The following is a 20405-nucleotide window of genomic DNA, read 5'->3' as shown; positions in this document are numbered from 1 at the left end:
ATTACACCCCAAACACATTCTGCTACTCCTCCTGAGTATTGTGATACCACATGTGTGAGACTTTTACACAGCCAGTCCACATACAGAGGCCCAACATTGAAGTAGTACTTTCAGGCGTGCTAGGAGCATACATTACACATCTCATATCATTCCTACCTATCACACTTTGGAAGGTCCTTGAGCACCAGGACAGTGGAATTACCCACAAAATGACCCCATTTTGGAAAGCAAACACCCCAACGTATATTCTATGAGGCATGGGCTGCAGATAGGCACTTGGTTACTCTGATAGGCTGGAGACAGGTACTCGAGTACTCTGATGGCCTGGTGATGGGTACTCGGGTACTCTGATGGCCTGATGACAGGTACTCGTGTACTCTGATGGCCTGGTGACAGGTAATCGGGTACTCTGATGGGCTACAGATAGGTACTCGGGTACTCTGATGGGCTGGTGACTGGTACTCGGGTACTCTGATGGGCTGGTGACTGGTACTCAGGTACTCTGATGGGCTGGTGACTGGTACTCGGGTACTCTGGGCGGTGACTGGTACTCGGGTACTCTGATGGGCTGGTGACTGGTACTCAGGTACTCTGATGGGCAGTGACAGGTACTCTGAAGGGCGGTGACAGGTACTCAGATGGGCTGTGACAGGTACTCAGATGGACTGTGACAGGTACTCAGGTACTCAGATGGGCTGTGACAGGTACTCAGATGGACTGTGACATGTACTCAGATGGACTGTGACAGGTACTCAGGTACTCATATGGGCTGTGACAGGTACTCAGGTACTCAGATGGGCTGTGACAGGTACTCAGGTACTCAAATGAACTGTGACAGATACTCAGATGGGCTGTGACAGGTAGTCAGATGGGCTGTGACAGGTGCTCAGGTACTCTGGTACTCAGATGAACTGTGACAGGTACTCGGGTACTCAGATGGACTGTGACAGGTACTCAGATGTACTGTGACAGGTACTCGGATACTCAGATGAACTGTGATAGGTACTCAGGTACTTAGATGTACTGTGACAGATACTCAGGTACTCAGATGGACTGTGACAGGTACTCGGGTACTCATATGGACTGTGACAGGTACTCGGGTACTCATATGGACTTTGATGGGTGGTGACAGGTACTTTGATGGGTGGTGACAGGTCCTCTTTATTAGGGGGGCAATCAGTGTGATTGGTGTACACTGTAAGCAGTAATCTCCTTCTCACACACGATCGGTGTGTGAGGAGGAGAACCCCTTTAACATCTCGTTACCGCGGTTTGTTGATATGCTGTGACCGGCTGTGATTGGACACAGTCACGTGGTAAAGAGCCAATTTCATTGGCTCTTTACTACGATCGGGGTTGAGCTGTGTCAGGGTGACAAGCCTCGTCCCCGATCGCTGTTCTGCGAGTGCCCTAGGGGTGCGCACGAGCGCAGTGCTCGTAGACAGTACATGTGCCATTTTTTATGGGCTCTTTACACAGTTCTGGGATGGCCTGTGTCCGAGGGACACTTCTCATCCTCGATCACCATGCTGCGGGCCCCCGGGGGGCCCACAGAAGCGGCAAAGAACAGAGGACGTCAAATGACGCCCGCCCAGGATGGGAGATCCCATCTGCGGACGTCATTTGACTATGGCCCGGTATTGAAGTGGTTAAAGCGATCCCTAAAAACCAATCTCTTCAGAGAGGCCTGTCCCACCTTTAACCTCCCTGGAGGTAATCCCGACTGTGGCTCGGGGTGAATTTTCATTACCAAAAGCGGTAACCCTGAGCCACACTGAGGATCGCATCGCAGGATCCAGGCAAAGTTACTTACCTTGTCCCCAGGATCCTGCGATGTCTCCCCGCTGTGTTATCACAGTGCCAGGCTCCGTTCCCTGCGGCCGTCGCAACGCACAGGGACGGAGCCCGGCGGCAAATTCAAAAAGTTAAAAACACATTACACATACAGTACACTGTAATCTTACAGATTACATTACTGTATCAAAATATTTTGCATCCCTTTTGTCTCTAATGCTTTGTCCAGTGCCCTGCATGCAGTTTTATATTATATATACTGTTCTTTCTGCCTGGAAACTTGAGAATGTCCATAGCAATCAAAAAATGTCCCTTTACGTCAAAAGCGGTTTTGCGATAATAAATTAGAATCACTTGCAGAATTGAGCGATAGTGATTTGTGGGGATATTAGTCATCAAACACTGAAAGTAACGACAGCGACAATTCTGCAACTGAGCAAATTTCAGTGTTTTTGATTTGATTACATTATTGAATAAATGTTATTATTATTATTATATTATTATTAATTATTTATAGTTATTTATTATATTATAATTTATGATTTTGTGTTTCAAACTTTATCATACCCGGGATGTCTACTAGACTCTTGTTTGGACAGATTTAAGTGTGTTATTACTAAGAATTACAAATATAAAACGCCAAATTTCTATGCAAAACAATGTCCTGCTTTCAGCATCAAAAATCTGACATAATCATACCGCCAGGGTGGTTAACTAATAAATTATACTTTTACATTCCCCATCAGCTTATCCCCCACAGCTATTAACTTCTGTATGATTTGTGCTTTCCTTTAAGATTGTAATCGCTAACAAACAGTGCAATCTGATTCCTCTTGTATTAAATTTGTTACTGTACTGTCTTCCTCCATTTTGTAAAGTGCTGCACAAACTGTTGGCACTATATAAATCATTTTTTATTAGGGCAGGTAGTCTCATTCGTTTGGTGGCAGGTTATTTAGGGCAGAACTTCCACATAGTTTTTTGGCATGATGCCCTTTGCACAATGCTTACTTGTTAACCCTAATAAATCTCTAAAAGCTAAAGGGTCATATCAAAGTTTAGTTATGGGGCCTATGATTTCCAGGTATGCCCCTGAAATAAATAATAAGTGTAAAATAAGCGCCCTAACTGATCACAGAATGGTATATCAATGTACAAACATCTGGCTTTTTATGCAGAATTTGTATATGCCTCAAGACTTGTAGCATTGAACAATTATATATAATCAAATGATGGTCACCTTTGGCTCTACTGTTTTCAATTGTTGCAACTAATCTTACAATAGTGTGATGAAAACGATTCAAGTATCATTTTATAAGCTTGGCTATCAAGCTGTTTAACTTAGAGTAGTACATAGTGTATAGAGTGTCACTGACCTTTTATTATTTGTACATTAATGGCATAATATGCATGACTATACAGTTTATTAAGGCTTTGCTGTGCTATATTCCACTTTTTTAACTTTTATATGGCTGATTATCTACACCAGAATCATCAAAAAGGCTGTGAATATATAAATACCTGCACTGATAATGGAGTGGAACCACCGGAATGACTTGGAGAACTGGGTAATGACTTGCATGATAGTAGCTGTTGCTGTCTCTTCAGCGATAAGACCTTCTGAGCAACTGAAAATATCAAGCAAATATACAACAAATATAAAGTACCGTATGAAGAAGAGCAATTTAAATTAATAGCAATTAAGTGTATGTATTTGTGTACACTTGAGTTTAATGCTTTAGAAGAAACAACATCCTCAGTGAGCAAACACTTCATGCGTATTCTGTTTAGTGGATGTTTTTAAAAATGTGCTATGTAACATTAAAGTATTAAAGTTTTGAGTGTACTAATATGAATGCTGTAATGGTATTTAGTGTTTGTAATAAGATCAGCAATTATTTTTTGTAATTTTCTGCCTATTTTTATGAAAGATTTGCTACATAAAATAAACTGGGCAGATTACAAACTTTAAAGCTGAACTGCAAACAAACAGCCCATATATGTCAATTGTGATTCACATACCCCTGCCACACTACATAACTAGGTTGGTGATGACCATTTGCCCCGCTACAGTTAAGAAATAGAGCCAGGTCATAGATCCATCCCCCGTATGCAGACTGAGCCATGAATGAACTTCACCACACTGATGAGGTCATCACTCGTTTCTTCTATCGCCTAGCTCCCAATATTAAGCAGGTGTACTTTGAAACCCCTACATTCTTAGGCCTATATAACACTATCTTGTTGCTGGCAACAACTTACTTGTTCTAGAGCCGCTTTATAAATATCAATCCTTAACCCTCTCCTCCTTCCTTTTAATTGATGCTATCAAACAATCACAAGACAACAGAGTAATAATAAGGAACTATGCAGGTAACATTAATTAAAGGGGGAGGAGGGGGTTGGGACTCCTAGTTTATAAAGCTGTCATAGAACATCTAAACAATATAGGCACCCATATATCACATGTTAGGCTGCTATGATAAATCTATTTTTTTTAGCTTCACTGCAGTCAGTGGATCAGCAATTTATTGTTTTTGTCTGTTCAAAGTTTATTAAACTGGTTGTTTGATTCCTTCCACCTGCTTCTGAAAGAAGTTTCCAGAATATAGGGTAAGGAGAGTCAAATAACCAGTATGAATATTTATCATGCCCAAGCCAATCCATGGAAGGAGGTGTCCAAGTGATAAGTTTTCCTTTCTCTTCAGGGAAGATTCCAGCTCTCCTAGGGCTGCTGCCTGTGGGAGATAGCTACTGAGATGAAAATTCCTGTCTGGGCCTCAGCAGGAGCTGGGCTGGTAGTCTGCGGAGGATTGCTAAAAGAATATTTCCTGGAGGGCATTGTCCTGAAGTATTGGACTGGAGAAGGATCTTTTATTTCCCTCACTGAGGATCTACCTGTAGGTGCTCAGTGGCAGACAGCTTCTGGGACATTGTGACCAAAGACAGTGCTGTAGACTCTTGGGTGTATAAATGTTAGGGGGGAACTAAGTGCCAGAGGATGCTATGTGGACAGGAACTGCACTTATAGAGTCCTGGATATACTAGCCATTTCCTGCTAATTGCAGGAAAAGCTGCTTAGAGAAGAGTATTGAGAAGTTCCTTCCTGTTGTCTCTGCAATTGTTTGGAGTATCGTATGACCCTAAACCCCTCTCCTGTTCAAGTTTAACAGTAATAACTAGTAAAAAAGACCACCCCTAGGCTGAGCCTGAATTGTCGTTGTGCATAGAACTGTGCTTGTGTCTGGCAGCCTCTGTACTAGTAAGGGAGACTTGGGTATATTCTCAGCTCATCCTTTGGGGGTGAGAGCTACACACAAACAAAATTTCCATGCTCAAATACTTTACTCTGTAAGTAATAAAATACACAGATACAAAATTCACCCACATCACCATATAAATATTGCAAACTATAAAACTTTCTAACTTGAATGTTTCCATTGCCTCCATATACGAGGGACGTTCAAGCCAAACCCATACTTTTCATTTTACAGGTATACAAAGGAATGCTAGTGTGGCGGTACTACATGCAGTAGTAAGTGGCAAATGTGTCCTATTACTGATAGGTGGTGCACATGTCGTGGGCCAGTCCAGAGACTGTTAATCAAGATGGCAAACAACAGTGCCAGTGCGTGCATGAAACAGCGTGTGGTGATGAAGTTTCTTGTGAACTAAGGCATAAAACCCGTGGATATCTACAGAAGACTTCAAGCACAGTACAGTGATGAGTCGCTCAGCTGCAGTAAGACATTTGAATGATGTAAATGTTTAAAAAATAGCTGTACGTCCTTCAGTGATGACCCCGGCCGTGGTGGTTCCCAGCCCACAATAGTCATTCCTGTGAACATTCAGCGAGTGGATTGCTGGATTGCACAAGAGACTAATCTTTCTGTGGGAACAGTGAACACAAGTAAAGAAGACCGTCCTAGGATGGTTCAAGCGTACTGACAAATCTTTCTATGCCAAAGCTTTACAGGCATAAGTTAAACGCTGGGATAAGTGCATAAGTGTAGCAGGGGGAGTGTGTCATAAATAAATGCAGTTTCCACTGCTTGAAATTTGTTCTTTTAGTATATAAACTCAAAAGTCCCGGTCGACTTGAACAGCCCTCGTACAAAAATGTCCATGTAATCTTCAGGGTTCCCAGGCTAACCCAGGTATCTATTTTATACATTTTTTTATCATTGTGCTTATTATAGATTTTGGGAGGTAGAATCTGGATTTGAGGTGGCATACATACAGCCTGTTTCTTGTTATACAGTGGGGACGGAAAGTATTCAGACCCCCTTAAATTTTTCGCTCTTTGTTATATTGAAGCCATTTGCTAAAATCATTTAAGCTCTTTTTTTTTTTCTCATTAATGTACACACAGCACCCCATATTAACAGAAAAAAACAGAATTGTTGACATTTTTGCAGATTTATTAAAAAAGAAAAACTGAAATATCACATGGTCCTAAGTATTCAGACCATTTGCTGTGACACTCATATTTAACTCAGGTGCTGTCCATTTCATCTGATCATCCTTGAGATGGTTCTACACCTTCATTTGAGTCCAGCTGTGTTTGATTATACTGATTGGACTTGATTAGGAAAGCCACACACCTGTCTATATAAGACCTTACAGCTCACAGTGCATGTCAGAGCAAATGAGAATCATGAGATCAAAGGAACTGCCTGAAGAGCTCAGAGACAGAATTGTGGCAAGGCACAGATCTGGCCAAGGTTACAAAAAAATTTCTGCTGCACTTAATGTTCCTAAGAGCACAGTGGCCTCCATAATCCTTAAATGGAAGACGTTTGGGACGACCAGAACCCTTCCTAGAGCTGGCCGTCCGGCCAAACTGAGCTGTCGAGGGAGACAAGCCTTGGTGAGAGAGGTAAAGAAGAACCCAAAGATCACTGTGGCTGAGCTCCAGAGATGCAGTCGGGAGATGGGAGAAAGTTGTAGAAAGTCAACAATCACTGCAGCCCTCCACCAGTCGGGGCTTTATGGCAGAGTGGCCATATATATGTTTTTCCCATATTTGTTTTTTTCTTAGGATTGGAATATGTGATAATAAGCAATAAAGAGACTAAAGCTGGCCATAGATGGACCGGTGAGCTGGCTGATAAAAAAGAAAAAAAAAAAAAAAAATGGATTCCCCAGCCACACATTTGAGGTGGCTGGAGGAATCCTTCTTTCTGAACTATTGTATTCTGACAGCAGGACTCTTCCATTGTCAGAATACACTGATCAGCTCTGCAGCTGTTTTACAGCATCTAATTACTACATCATCACAGAATGTTGGGACCCATTGATTATTATTTGTCTATTATCTAATCAGATATCTAATAATGGAAATGAGTTGGATGTTGTATATATGGTCACAATTGTCACTGGATGGCTGCACAGGTTTATAGGTATTTTGAATTACTTTTTTGTGCCGAGTCAATTCAGTTTTCGTTTTTTTTTTATATCATTTGTATGCTATTATAATAAGCAAGGTCATGTGTGTGTACTGAGAACAGGCCGCCCCAGGCATAATGAACCAGACTAAACAGGAGGCCTGGGGTGCATATTGGTAACACTATCTATCTAATGTGCAGTGCATTTGTTATCTCTCCTTATGCTGCGAACACACAATCGGAATTTCCGTCAGACAAAACTTGGATTGTTTTTCCAACGGAATTCCGCTCAAGCTTGCCTTGCATACACACGGTCACACAAAAGTTCTCTGAACTTTGGACCGTCAAAAAAGTGACGTACAACACTATGACGAGCCGAGAAAATGAAGTTCAATGCTTCCAAGCATGCGTCGAATTGTTTCCGAGCATGCGTCGTTTTTTGCCCGTCCGAATTGCATACAGACGATCGCATTTTTGGATAGGAACTTTTCCCGACCTAAAAATAGAGAACATCCTCCCAATCTTTTGCTGGCTGGAATTCCGCCAGCAAAAGACCGATGGAGCATACACACAGTCGCATTTTCCGACAAAAAGCTCTCATCGGAAATTTGCTGGCGGCATTTCCGATTGTGTGTACACGGCATTAGAGTAATCAAAAATTTGCAATCAGAGTCTAGCTTACCTTCGCTGAAGACTCGATCCACATTTAACCCATAGGTGGCGCATGTCTCATAGTACATACATCGCCTCATGTCATTGCACAGACCTCTGGCTCGCACATCTTCAATCACCCTGGGGTTGTTGGAGCTGATTTTATCTGCAAAGAGTAACACTTAGATAAGTGAAATGGCATGTGATACAGCAAATTAGATAAATATCAGTTATTTGCCTGCCCTGTAACCTGTCACCGTGCTGCTGTCATTTCACACGTATACTTTATGGAGAAAACAAGGAGCGACACAAAACTGTGATTTTTTTTTTTTTTTTTAAGACGGTTACAGTGATACATTTCTTTACAGACAGTGACCAAATAGTAGCACACATGAGATGGTGATTCTTCTGGCCTGTGTGTAATAATCCCCGTGTTTACGGGCAGCAGTAGACTGCACCCTGCAGCCAAGGCTGGGGCAATATCAATGAGCCATGTCAGATATTTTCCAACTTTATCATTATTATTAAAGCACATATAAAACCAAAACCTTTACAGACAGCATATGTATACAGCAGGGATACATACAGCAATAAATATATGAATTAAGATTCTAGAACTTCCCCATTCTATTCAACATTAAAGAAAAAAGTTTTGAATTTACATACAGACAGGTCCGGTGCATGGATTTTTATCTACACAGGCATTATTTTAGATCCAGTGGCATCATCAGTGGGTCTTTGTGCATCTCTATGCAATACAAGCAGATCATGACTAGTGGGAGGAGCCAGCAGGGTGCTGCACACAGCTACTTAAAGCTGAACTCCATCCTTACTTTCATTCCTGCACAGTTGTACAGGTTCTTCTACGGTAATGAAATTGATTGCTCTGATTTCACTGCAAACTGTAAGCATTTCACAGTGTGTATTAGTAATGACAGTAGGTCATAGAGCCCACCTTATTTCTAGCTGGAGGACATGCAGCATGATCCATACCTCCAGATATTTTGAGATGAGAACTAGGGACACCTATTTGCAAAAGTATGTAGGCAAAGGACACACCCTGCCACGCCCCCTTAAAGGAGACTTTAAAAAAAAAAAAAAAGGTTTAAACCCACAAGTGCTTATTTTACCACTACTATTCCTTTATACTGGCTTGTAAAATTTACAAATGCATCAATTTAGAAATTGGATGAAAGGTTTAGCGTTGGGAAACACTTTTGGATAGATAAATAGTGAATTTTATATACAACTATATAGATCAGACCAAAATGAGGGACAAGTGAGGAGGAAAGAGGGACAGAGGGACATTGTTCCAAATAAGGGACAGTCCCTCCAAATCAGGGACAGTTGGGAGTTATGCATGATCTAGCCCTGTTCTCCCCTGCCTTACTGTCCCTGGCCTGTCCCATTTATTCATTAATTCAATATCAATTTCTTAAATGCAAGATGTAGTCTTACATGTTGCCTGGTTCTGCATGCAAATACAGCCTGCCTAGGAACACCAGGGACGTGCGGTGAGGTCAGTGGCTGGTGAGACACTGGCTAGTATCAGAGCCAGAAACACACAGGTTACATACGCCGCGATCATTAGAGCGAGAACAATAATTCTAGCACTAGACCTCTTCTGTAAGCGTCACCTAGAAAGATTTTTAAGTACTGAAGTTTGGCACCATTCCACGAGTGTGCGCAATTTTAAAGTGTGACGTGTTAGGTAACTATTTACTTGGTGTAGCATCATCTTTCACATTATACAAAAGAATTGGGTTATCTTTAGTGTTTTTTTAATTTTTTTTTTTTATATATTCATGAAACAGTTTTTTTTTTTTTTTAAACACGTTTGAAAAATTGCTGCGCAAATACTGGGTAACATAAAAAGTTACAACGACCACCATTTTATTCCCTAGGGTGTCTGCTATAACAATATATATAATGTTTGGGGGCTCTGAGTAATTTTCTAGCAAACAAATTATGACTATTACATGTAGGAGAGAAGTGTCAGAATTGGCCTGGGTGGCAAGGAGTTAATTACCATAAGTAAAATACAAATAATTATTATAAATTGTTTTTAAGGTAATTTACTATATTTTCAAAAACTGTACTCAAGCAGGTGGCTTAACGGACAAATTACTGAAGTTTGAAGTTCAAACTTCAAACCAGTATTTTCCCAGTAAATAGATAAATAATAAATGATTATCTTATAACATATAGCATAATAATATATGATTTAGCTTGATTATAACAGTACCTTTTCAACAGTAGCAGATTCTCATTCTCCCTCCTAACTGTGTGAGAAAAACATGGGATTGTGGGTAAATCTTATACACATAAACACATGTTTTTTCCTTGTAGTTAAGAGGGCTGGGCTGGAAAGGAGCATTTGTTTTTTAGACACATGCCCCTTCTATGACACTGCAGTGAGAGGCGTGCCTCCACTGCAGCGTTTTTATTGGACAGCTGGGCCTAATGGTACTTTACCATTGGTCCAACACTCCAAGCTGTCCATTGAGCTCAGTGCCTCTGACAAGAAGTGAGGAGAGGCACTGTGAGCTCAACCTCTCAGTCTGCTGCAAACAGTGTGCCAGCTTGTATTTAAACTGGCCGCTCTGTAGGAAGCTTCTGACAGGCTGTGCAAGGAGCTCCATATCTCCGGAACCATAGGTCCTAGGAGCCCCATTTTTACCAGTGGTGGGGTAGGACTTAGGCTACCCACCCCCCCAAATTTGGGGTCTCTGTGCTACGACCCTCGAAGCCCGATTTTTTTTTTTTTAATGTTCATGGCAGGTGACCAGACCCACATCCACCCATCAAGGCAATTTGATATCTGCATAACTCTTCCTAAGAGCCAGCCTACCACTTGCATCATGGTTAGGAACCAGAGTACAGTGCTCTGCTGGCCCCTCCCACCAGCCACAATCTGCCTACATTGCTTAAAGAAGCACAGAGACAAAGCAAGTTATGTAATGAACATGTAAATGGAATGTATTTCAATAAGCCTAGTTTACACCACTACAGTGCTTCTATAAGTGTATAAAAAGAATACAGCATGCAGCATTTTTTCCACTTGAAGGCTTGTGAATCCTCCACAAATGCATGCAATTAAGTTAAAAAAGAAAAATCTTAAATAATTCCCCAAAAAACGTTACACAACACACTGTAAAAAACAAAACACATGCATGTTAACACGCATGAAGAAATGAACACGGACCGCAAGGGTTGTGTTGTGAGCAAGCTCTTCGGCTAGGTTCACATTTGTGTGTTGTAGGAAATAGCACACAATTGCATGCGTTCCCGCAATGCACAAAAATGCGCATCTCTATTTGCAGGTGCGTGCTAGTGCCATTAGTTCTGAATGGCACTCTAATGCACCTTGCTAACGTGTGTTTTCTTGTGCATTAAAACACATGGTAACAAAGTACCATGCGTTTTGATGCAGTACAAATAAACAAAAAAGACCAATGTAATCATGAATGGGCTGCCCTAAATGTGACGTGTGAAATTGCTACATAGGTGTGAATGGAGCCGTAGGCAGCCCATGGATGATTTTCTTTCCTTCCAATCGCTCGATTCCCTCCCGCAGCACTATTGTGTTCCGCCAGTGGCTGGGGGGGGGGGGGGGTGCAGAGATCCTTCCCAGGTGCAGAGAGCCTTCCCAGCAGAAAGCTATGATTACTGCTGGCAGAAATCCCATGTAGAAAAATCAGGCTGGTCGTACCTAAATTAATCGATGGATCGACTTGAATATATTCAGCCTGCCCACACATGGTTTGAATCTTGGCCTGTCCCTACTGAACCGGCTGAATTTCGATCCATGTATGGCCGGCTTTTGCCAATTTGAAGTGTCAGTAACATTGGTCGAAAGGCCACTATATGCAAAACTAAAAAAAAAAAGAAAAAAGCTTTGCTTTATAATTAAAGTGGTTCTAAAGGCAGAAGGTATTTTATCTTAATGCATTCTATTGCATTAAGATAAAAAAAACTTCTGTGTGCAACAGCCCCCCTCAGTCCCCTAACACTTACCTGAGCCCCATCTCAATCCAGCGACATTGCATGAGAGTCTTGGCTGTTCGGGACTCTCCCTCCTCATTGGCTGAAACAGCAATGGGCGCCATTGGCTCCTGCTGCTGTCAATCAAGGTCAGTGAGCCAATGAGGAGAGAGAAGGGGAGGGGCTGAGCCACAGCTCCATGTCTGAATGGACACACAGACCAGCGGCTCGGCTCGGGTGCCCCATAGCAAGCTGCTTGCTGTGGGGGCACTCGGCAGAAGGGAGGGGCCAGGAACGCCGAGGAGGATGATCTGGGCTGCTCTATGCAAAACCATTGGACAGAGCAGGTAAGTATAACATGTTTGTTATTTTTAAACAAAAAAAAAAAAAAACAAGACTTTAATACCACTTTAACTTTAAGAACATAATCTATAAGAATGAGAGATGCAAGTATGTGTGCTTTGTTGAATGCATGTACATTCTTAAATTATTTTCTAAAGTACCAATAAAGTATACAGTGAGGAATGATTAGAGTACAGGTCATAAAATGGTGATAATGATTAGCATTAGGATTATAAAATGATAAAATTAGTGGTACAGCTAGTAAAATTGCCCCGTCTGTTAGCAAATGCATGTCAAAGTATTATAAAACCATCTAGATAAATGACACCCCATTAAGAAAGATGAATATTTTCATGGTACATTGTGCTGTTGAAAAAATGATTGGCTGAAGGCTATGTATTTACATAATCTACTGGTTCTTGACAATCATTTGGAGAAGTGGTATTTAAACTTCTATTGTTAAAAGATCATCCTGTATATCAACAATCAGAACTTGTTAAGTAATATTACATGTAATTTTAGAATATAAAGAAGGCTTACCTTGAGTCCCCACCAATGCCACAGCAATGTCAGACACGTTACGATAGTTTGCCAGGAGAGCATAATACTGGAATATGTCCTGAAAACTTGCCTCATTCTCCAGGCTGAACACAAAGATGACGCCATCCACCCAGTTAGAAAACTAAAAGGCAAGAGGAGGTCCAATCAATACACAATCTGTCACTGGGAATTATTGGTTCAGGTTTAAACCATCCTCACCTTCTCTAGGGAATCATATGGATGTTTTCTCAGTCTGACCTCTACTAAGTTGAAACCAGATTGTCAGACGGAGGAAGCAAGGATCGCTTTTCCTCATTGGCAAAATAATGTTAGCTTGATCTTGAATCCTTCTGTACATGTACACTGTGCTCCGAACTTTGGGTTGAGGCACTGGGGTTGATTTACTAAACACAAATAGACTCTATGCAAGAGCAGTTGCTCCAGAGCTTAGTAAATGAGCAGAAGCTCTGCTGACTTCCATCATCCAATCATGTGCAAGCAAAATTATGTTTTTTTTTATTCTCCTTGCACGTGATTGGGTATTCTTTGCAAATGAAGCTCATTTACTAGGTTCTAGAGCACTTTGCACTTTGCAAAGTGAACAGTCTGTTTGCCTTTAGTAAATCAAGCCCTTTGTATTTTCTACTGCTAAAGTGAATAAAGAAGAATACAGAGACAAAAACAAAAAACAAAACCAGTGGCGTTTTAGTTTCCCCTTTAGTTTTCGCCTGATATAAGAAGTGATAAATAGTGAAGTTGTATTTCAAATAAAATGCCTACCATAAAAGTAAAAGAAATAAAGAATTAATTTGGATGTATGACTTCCATGATTGCTGCCAAATTGGAAGGGTTTTGTACTAATGGAGGTGGTGGGTTTATAATAACATCTCAATGTTTGGCTTCCTGCTAGTGCTACCTCTCAGTCCAGAACTGTGCACCCACTTCTCCTTCACCGGGGAACACAATGTGCACAGCATTTCCAGAAGCCAAAAGGCTGACTCCTTGATCATAAAGGCATAGGTGTGGATTTATTGCAGGCAAATAGACTGTGCACGTTTCAGGTGCAGTTGATCCAGAGCTTATTAAATGAGGGGAAGCTCAGCGGACTTCCATCATCAAATCAAGTGAAAGCAAAAATTAATTTTATTTTTATTTTCCTTGTATGTGATTGGGTAGTCTTTGCAAAGTGAAGCTTCATTCCATTTACTAGGTTCTGGAGTAACTGCACTAGCTACATACAGTATCTCACAAAAGTGAGCACACCCCTCACGTTTTTGTAAATATTTTATTATATCTTTTCATGTGACAACACTGAAGAAATGACACTCTGCTACAATGTAAAGTAGTGAGTGTACAGCTTGTATAACAGTGTAAATTTGCTGTCCCCTCAAAATAACTCAACACACAGCCATTAATGTCTAAACCGCTGGCCACAAAAGTGAGTAAACCCCTAAGTGAAAATGTCCAAATTGGGCCCATGTGACTCGTTAGTGTTACAAGATCTCAGGTGTGAATGGGGAGGCGGTGTGTTAAATTTGGTGTTATCACTCTCACTCTCTCATACTGGTCACTGGAAGTTCAACATGGCACCTCATGGCAAATAACTCTCTGAGGATCTGAATAAAAGAATCGTTGCTCTACATAAAGATGGCTTGGGCTATAGGAAGATTGCCAGGACCCTGAAACTGAGCTGTAGCACGGTTGCCAAGACCATACAGCAGTTTAACAAGACAGGTTCCACTCAGAAGAGGCCTTGCCATGGTCGACCAAAAAAGTTGAGTGCACGTGCTCAGCATCATATCCAGAGGTTGTCTTTGGGAAATAGACGTATGAGTGCTGCCAGTATTGCTGCAGAGGTTGAAGGGGTGGGGAGGTCAGCTTGTCAGTGCTCAGACCATTTGCCGCACACTGCATAAAATTGGTCTGCATTGGTTAAGCAACAGTTTGCTGAAGACAAGCAGACTAAGGACATGGATTACTGGAACCATGTCCTGTGGTCTAATGAGACCAAGATAAACCTATTTGGTTCAGATGTTGTCAAGCGTGTGTGGCGGCAACCAGGTGAGGAGTACAAAGATAAGTGTGTCTTGCCTACAGTCAAGCATGGTGGTGGCAGTGTCTTGGTCTGGGGCTGCATGAGTGCTGCTGGCACTGGGGAGCTACAGAATATTGAGGGAACCATGAATGCCTACATATACTGTTACATGCTGAAGCAGAGCATGATCCCCTCCTTTCAGAGACTAGGCCGCAGGGCAGTATTGCAACATGATAATGACTCCAAACACACCTCCAAGACGACCACTGCCTTGCTAAAGAAGCTGAGGGCAAAGGTGATGGACTGGCCAAGCATGTCTCCAGACCTAAACCCTATTGAGCATCTCTGGGGCATCCTCAAATGGAAGGTGGAAGAGCACAAGGTCTCTAACATCCACCAGCTCTGTGATTTTGTCATGGAGGAGTGGAAAAGGAATCCAGTGGCAACCTGTGAAGCTCTGGTGAGACATCCATTTTTGAGGTTCTGCTTCCAGCTCTCCCAGTGGTTGAAGCAGATCTTTTGAGTCTCTGATAGATAACCATCATCTACAGGTGGCACTGCGAAGGGGGTGATGTCACCAGAGAGAGAGCCAAACATTGAGTGGGCAGAGAGCCCAGAAACTCTAAGCTCCCCCTCTCCTCCTTTCTGCATGTTCCTGCAAAGGTGACCAGAGGGAGCAGCGGTGGAGTAAGCAGTGGAAGAGTTGCTGGGTGGTTGGAGGATGAAGGCGCTTGGTGGCAGAAAGGTGCAGTGTCTGGGGGGTGGTGGGAAGCAAAACGTTTCAGTCAATGGTTCAGTGTTAAGGGTGCTGCTTGACTGGTAGATAAAATTTTAGGGTGCGGGGTACTGGATTCTTCTTAGGCCTATATGCAAGAGCTGTTGTAAAACTTGTACAGTAAGTCAGCAGAGAGGCTTCACTGAATGAGCACCACCTGATATGATGTAGGCTCCTGGACCACGTCACTCGCTGATTAAAAGGTGTAAAGTGCAAGGTGGTTTAGTTGACATGGGGAAGGGGTGTTTACTGTGCATTACCTCAATACATGGTAACACACAGCACTCTGTGTCGTGTGGTGTGTTGTGGTGCAGTTTTATTTAGAATGGCACACTAGTGCACAAGTAGGTGCCAATGGGCCTACACTGCAGCGCAGTTGGAAAAAGAAGTGCAGGTCTGGTTTTTGCTTATAGGAGCCTTGTGGAATTAGAGGACATCCATGTATACTAAGATTATTCTATGGTCTGATTTATACAACTATGGAGGTGGTTATGGTTTTTATCATTGTATATGTCTTTTACATGTAGTTTTCTTCATCCTTTTTGACATTCATAAATTTTGCTATTTTGATATGACGGTTGAGCTATGTCAGGTTTTTTAATTCTGAGTTACACATATATGATTTTTGCCGAGAGCTCCTGCTCCATTCTTTTTCCCCTCTCTACCCTATTGTGAGGATTTATGATTTTTTCTATTTATATTCATACTTGGTGGGTCCATACCTTGAGGGTCCTTTATCTTTAGTGTTACATCTGGTTTTTCTTACATTGTTGTGAGTTGGCAGCCCATTGACAATGAACAAGCTTACTAAATTGAACACACGTTAACGTGCAAAATACCATCACACATTAATGTGTATGCAATAACACACCACAATGGAATGACATAGTTGGAACAGGATCTTAATAGTTTGATCAACACTGCTGATCATGTGATGTATTAACTATAAGGACTAAGGATGAGTTAAGGTTTGTGTTGAACACAGTATGGGCCGAAGCTGCAGGAAACTGACACATTATATCAGGCTGCTGGCCCAATCAGCTGCAGCCGTGGAATTCCCTGCTGCGCAACCGCACATAACAAAGGAGCAGAGATGCTGGGGACATCATTGTCCAAATATGGCCATGTTAGGTCAATGATGTTACCAGCATCTCCATCCCTTTGTTATATGCAGATGTGAGGCGGAATATTCCACAGTTGCAACTGTTTGAGCTGGCAGCCTGATATCTTGTGACAGTTCTCAGCAGGTTTCGGGCCGGACAAAGATTATCCCCAATGAGGACTTAAGAGGGGGCTTCTCAAAATGGCAGACAGTGGGGGGTGATTTAATAAAACTGGTGCACACAGAATCTAGTGCAGCTGTGCATAGTAACCAATCAACTGCTAGGTTTTAGTGCCGGTTCACGCTGGGGTGGCTTCAAAGTCCCCCGACTCTGAAGCTGCCCCGTACAGTGCGACTTTAGCACGGCTTGCAAACAATTTCTGTAATAAAAGTCAATGCAAATAACTCTGAAGTTGCCCCCAAAAGGTACAGGAACCCTTTTCTAAGTCGGAGCGTCTTGAGTCGCTCCAATTAGAACGGTTCCATTGCACTGCATTGAGTGCAACTTTCCAGGTGGCTAAGTCGCCTGACATGTCGCCCTAAGTGTGGACCGAGCCTGATTGTCAAAGCTTAATTGAAGATGCTGAAGTTAGAAGCTGATTGATTACTATGCACAGTTGCACTAGATTCTGTGTTCCATTCCAGTTTCAGTAAATCACTCCAGTATGTGTTTACCATATGTTTACAGAAATTTCTAGTTTAATAAACCTAGCTGCTCCAAATTCCCACTTTCCAGTGGGGGATATCTTGTTCTTTTTATATAATTGCGATGTTGGCAACAGACATCTGGTTCTGGAAACGTCTTCTTTCAAGTGTCCTTCTATAGTGATAAAAGGTTTTTGGCAGATGTTTGGCAATGCAGAACCTTAATTACATTTATTTTTTAAAAGTGTAAGTATCTGAATTTGATCTGGCTTCAGCCTATTGCAGTCTCTGTGCAGCAGGGTTGGATTGTGAGAGGAAGAAGCAGCATAAGGATCAGTACATGTGATGTCAAGGATCATGTGGATTAGATAAGAAAGCAGATTGACAGAGAGATGATCTCATCATTGTGCTTCTTCTTCTTTCACTGTGCAGTCACAGGCTGGGAGGGTCAAGGATGACCTGGGCTCAACAGAAGTGGGCTGACTTATTCTGACCATCAGACTGAAGACATCTAGTGGCAGAAAAAAGTACTACTACGGAAAATCTATGGTTTAATAATGAATATTTATTTTATCTTTTAACCCATTCGGTGCCAGGTCCGTATGTCGTACGGACCTAACAATGGGGGGTTTACACACATTCCGTCTATCTATCTATCTATCTATCTATCTATCTATCTATCTATCTATCTATCTATCTATCTATCTATCTATCTATCTATCTATCTATCTATCTATCTATCTATCTATTTATCTATCTATCTATCTATCTATCTATCTATCTATCTATCTATCTATCTATCTATCTATCTATCTATCTATCTATCTATCTATATGTATATACTTAATACAAAAGTATGCTAATGCAAGTTTTTATAATAAAAATACTCACAATTTAGATAAAATTAAATATGCGCTCACTAAAAATACACTATACTTTCCTTTTATTTGAAACCACTGCAACATTATTATTATGTTTGATTTAAGGACATTTTAGCTTGGGTTTTTTTTTTTTTGGAAACAGATACATTGTTGGATTTAGTTCACTTTAAAGCAGGAAAAGCATTTTTTTTAAAATAAAGTAAGGAAGGGTTTTAAGTTAACCCCTATCAGTTTTGTTTTTGTCACCTGTGTTCCATTGGGGAGATTTCTATTCACATCCTGCCCCAAAACAGGAAGTGAGAGGAAGTCCCTCCAAAATGTTCTCACCAGGATCACCACAAATAATGTCCCCATTGAAAGATTTCCCCTCTATTCCTCTTCTGGTGACAACCCACAATTTGGAATTTCCTTTTACTTTCAGTGATAATGGTGAACATTAAAAATAAGGAGTGTGAATCTCCCTAATGGGGGGCAAAGACAGCAATAAAAACCTGACAAATGTTCTAATCCCTCTCCACTCTATCCAAAACTAAAAAGAAAGTTTATAAAGGTATACTTTAAGGTGGAGTTTCAATAAAAGCCTTATTTGTTTTGAATAGAGTGGGGAAAGATTAGAAGTAGCTCCATCGGGCTTTTATTGCAGGCTGCAAGAGAAAGTAAATGGAAATTTCCTAAGCCAGGACAAAGAGCAATATAAAATGCATCGTTTTAAACAAAAACATGCATTGCTGGAACTTCACTTTTGTGATCACCCAGTCTACGAAGTTGTGCAATGTACCTAAAATCAACACTGCAAGTAATAAAGCTTGGTTCACACCTCTGCGTGCAGTGAAAACGCACAGGGCTACAATTCATTCTAAATGGCACCCCATGCATGTAAAATCGCAGTGCGTGTGCGGGTGCAGGAACCGCAGTGAAATTGCAGGCACAGCAGCCCATTAAAATGAACGGGCTGCCATCCACGCGCAAACGGGTCCCACAGAATCACACAGATGTGAACCTAGGGTCAAAGCTCGGAGTAGGTAATTTGAGATTTACATTAGGATAATATGGAGTCAAATTACCAAAAATTAATGGTTTAGCCAAATGTCATAGTTAACCCAACCATATGCCATATGTTGTATAGCAAGACTTTGAGAGAACAGAAAGAGAGTAGGAATATACTGTACATGTAAACCTCTTTTTATTTTAGTACTAAATCCAAAGAAATTGATTTAATTACTGTCATAAATATAAATAATTATTTGCAAAAATTAACACTAACTTGCCTGAGCTCTCACATCTAAGGTCTCATGCATATAGGATTTTTTAAAAATTTTTAACGCCCCTGGACATTTTGCTTCTGGTGGGAAAAAACAGCTTAAAAAAACAGTCCAAAGCCAAGTACGCACACGCGTTTAGGTGTGTTTAGGCGTTCATTAATGCAATTGGCCACAATATTAAAGGGATATTAAAGGCAACTTAAAAAAACAAAAAACAAACATGCTATACTTACCTGCTCTGTGCAATGGTTCTCCTCCATTGCAATCCTCCTCTTCTTGGGTTCACTGCTGGCATTCCTAGCCCCACCCCCCTGTCGAGTGCCCCCAGAGCAAGCAGCTTGCTATGGGGCACCCAAGCAGACTTGCTCCCGAGTCCCTGCTCTGTTTGTCCAATCACTCACAGAGCCGCGACTTAGGCTGCCCCCTCTCTCCTCAGTGGCTCATTGGCTGTGATTGACAGCAGCGGGAGTCAATAGCTCCAGCTGCTGTCTCAGCCAATGAGGAGGGAGAGTAGCTGGAAGAGCCGAGGTTCTCATGCACATAGCTGGATCACGATGAAGTTCAGGTAAGTATTAGGGGGGACTGGGGGGCAGCTGCACAGCAAATGTTTTTTACCTTCATGTCTTGAGCCTTTGGAACCACTTTAATTTATTTAGACTATTAGAATGAGCAAACGCGCAAGCGCTGAAGAGGTCTACTGTTTAGACATGTTTACACGCATTTTCATGCTACCAAAAGTATTGTGACCCCTGTCTTTAAATGCATATGAACTTTAATGGCATCTCAGTCTTAGTCCGTAGGGTTCAATATTGAGTTGGCCCACCCTTTGCAGCTATAACAACTTCAACACTACTGGAAAGGCTGTCCACAAGGTTTAGGCGCGTGTCTATGGGAATGTTTGGCCATTCTTCCAGAAGCGCATTTGTGAGGTCAGGAACTGATGTGGACAAGAAAGCCTGGCTTGCAGTCTCCACTCTAATTGAATCCCAAAGGTGTTCTATTGGTTG

The 20405-nt window shown here is 41.6% G+C and overlaps 1 protein-coding gene across 3 annotated transcripts in view; it reads right to left on the bottom strand.

Annotated features, from left to right (window-relative positions):
- The window catches only part of AGAP2 (ArfGAP with GTPase domain, ankyrin repeat and PH domain 2), a 466034-nt gene that overhangs the window by 92789 nt on the left and 352840 nt on the right, over positions 1-20405 (bottom strand). For all 3 annotated transcript variants that reach the window (XM_073613744.1, XM_073613742.1, XM_073613743.1), the window contains exons 5-7: positions 12699-12840; positions 7864-7998; positions 3316-3422 (exon numbers count right to left, since the gene is read on the bottom strand). In XM_073613744.1, coding sequence (XP_073469845.1) covers positions 3316-3422; positions 7864-7998; positions 12699-12840 — 384 coding nt within the window. The remainder of the gene's footprint in view (positions 1-3315; positions 3423-7863; positions 7999-12698; positions 12841-20405) is intronic.

This window comes from Aquarana catesbeiana, linkage group LG02 (assembly GCF_042186555.1).
Source record: "Aquarana catesbeiana isolate 2022-GZ linkage group LG02, ASM4218655v1, whole genome shotgun sequence".
NCBI classification, from domain to species: domain Eukaryota; kingdom Metazoa; phylum Chordata; class Amphibia; order Anura; family Ranidae; genus Aquarana; species Aquarana catesbeiana.
The sequence above is the reverse complement of the archived record's forward strand: the minus strand, read 5'-3'. Positions and strand labels throughout refer to the sequence as shown.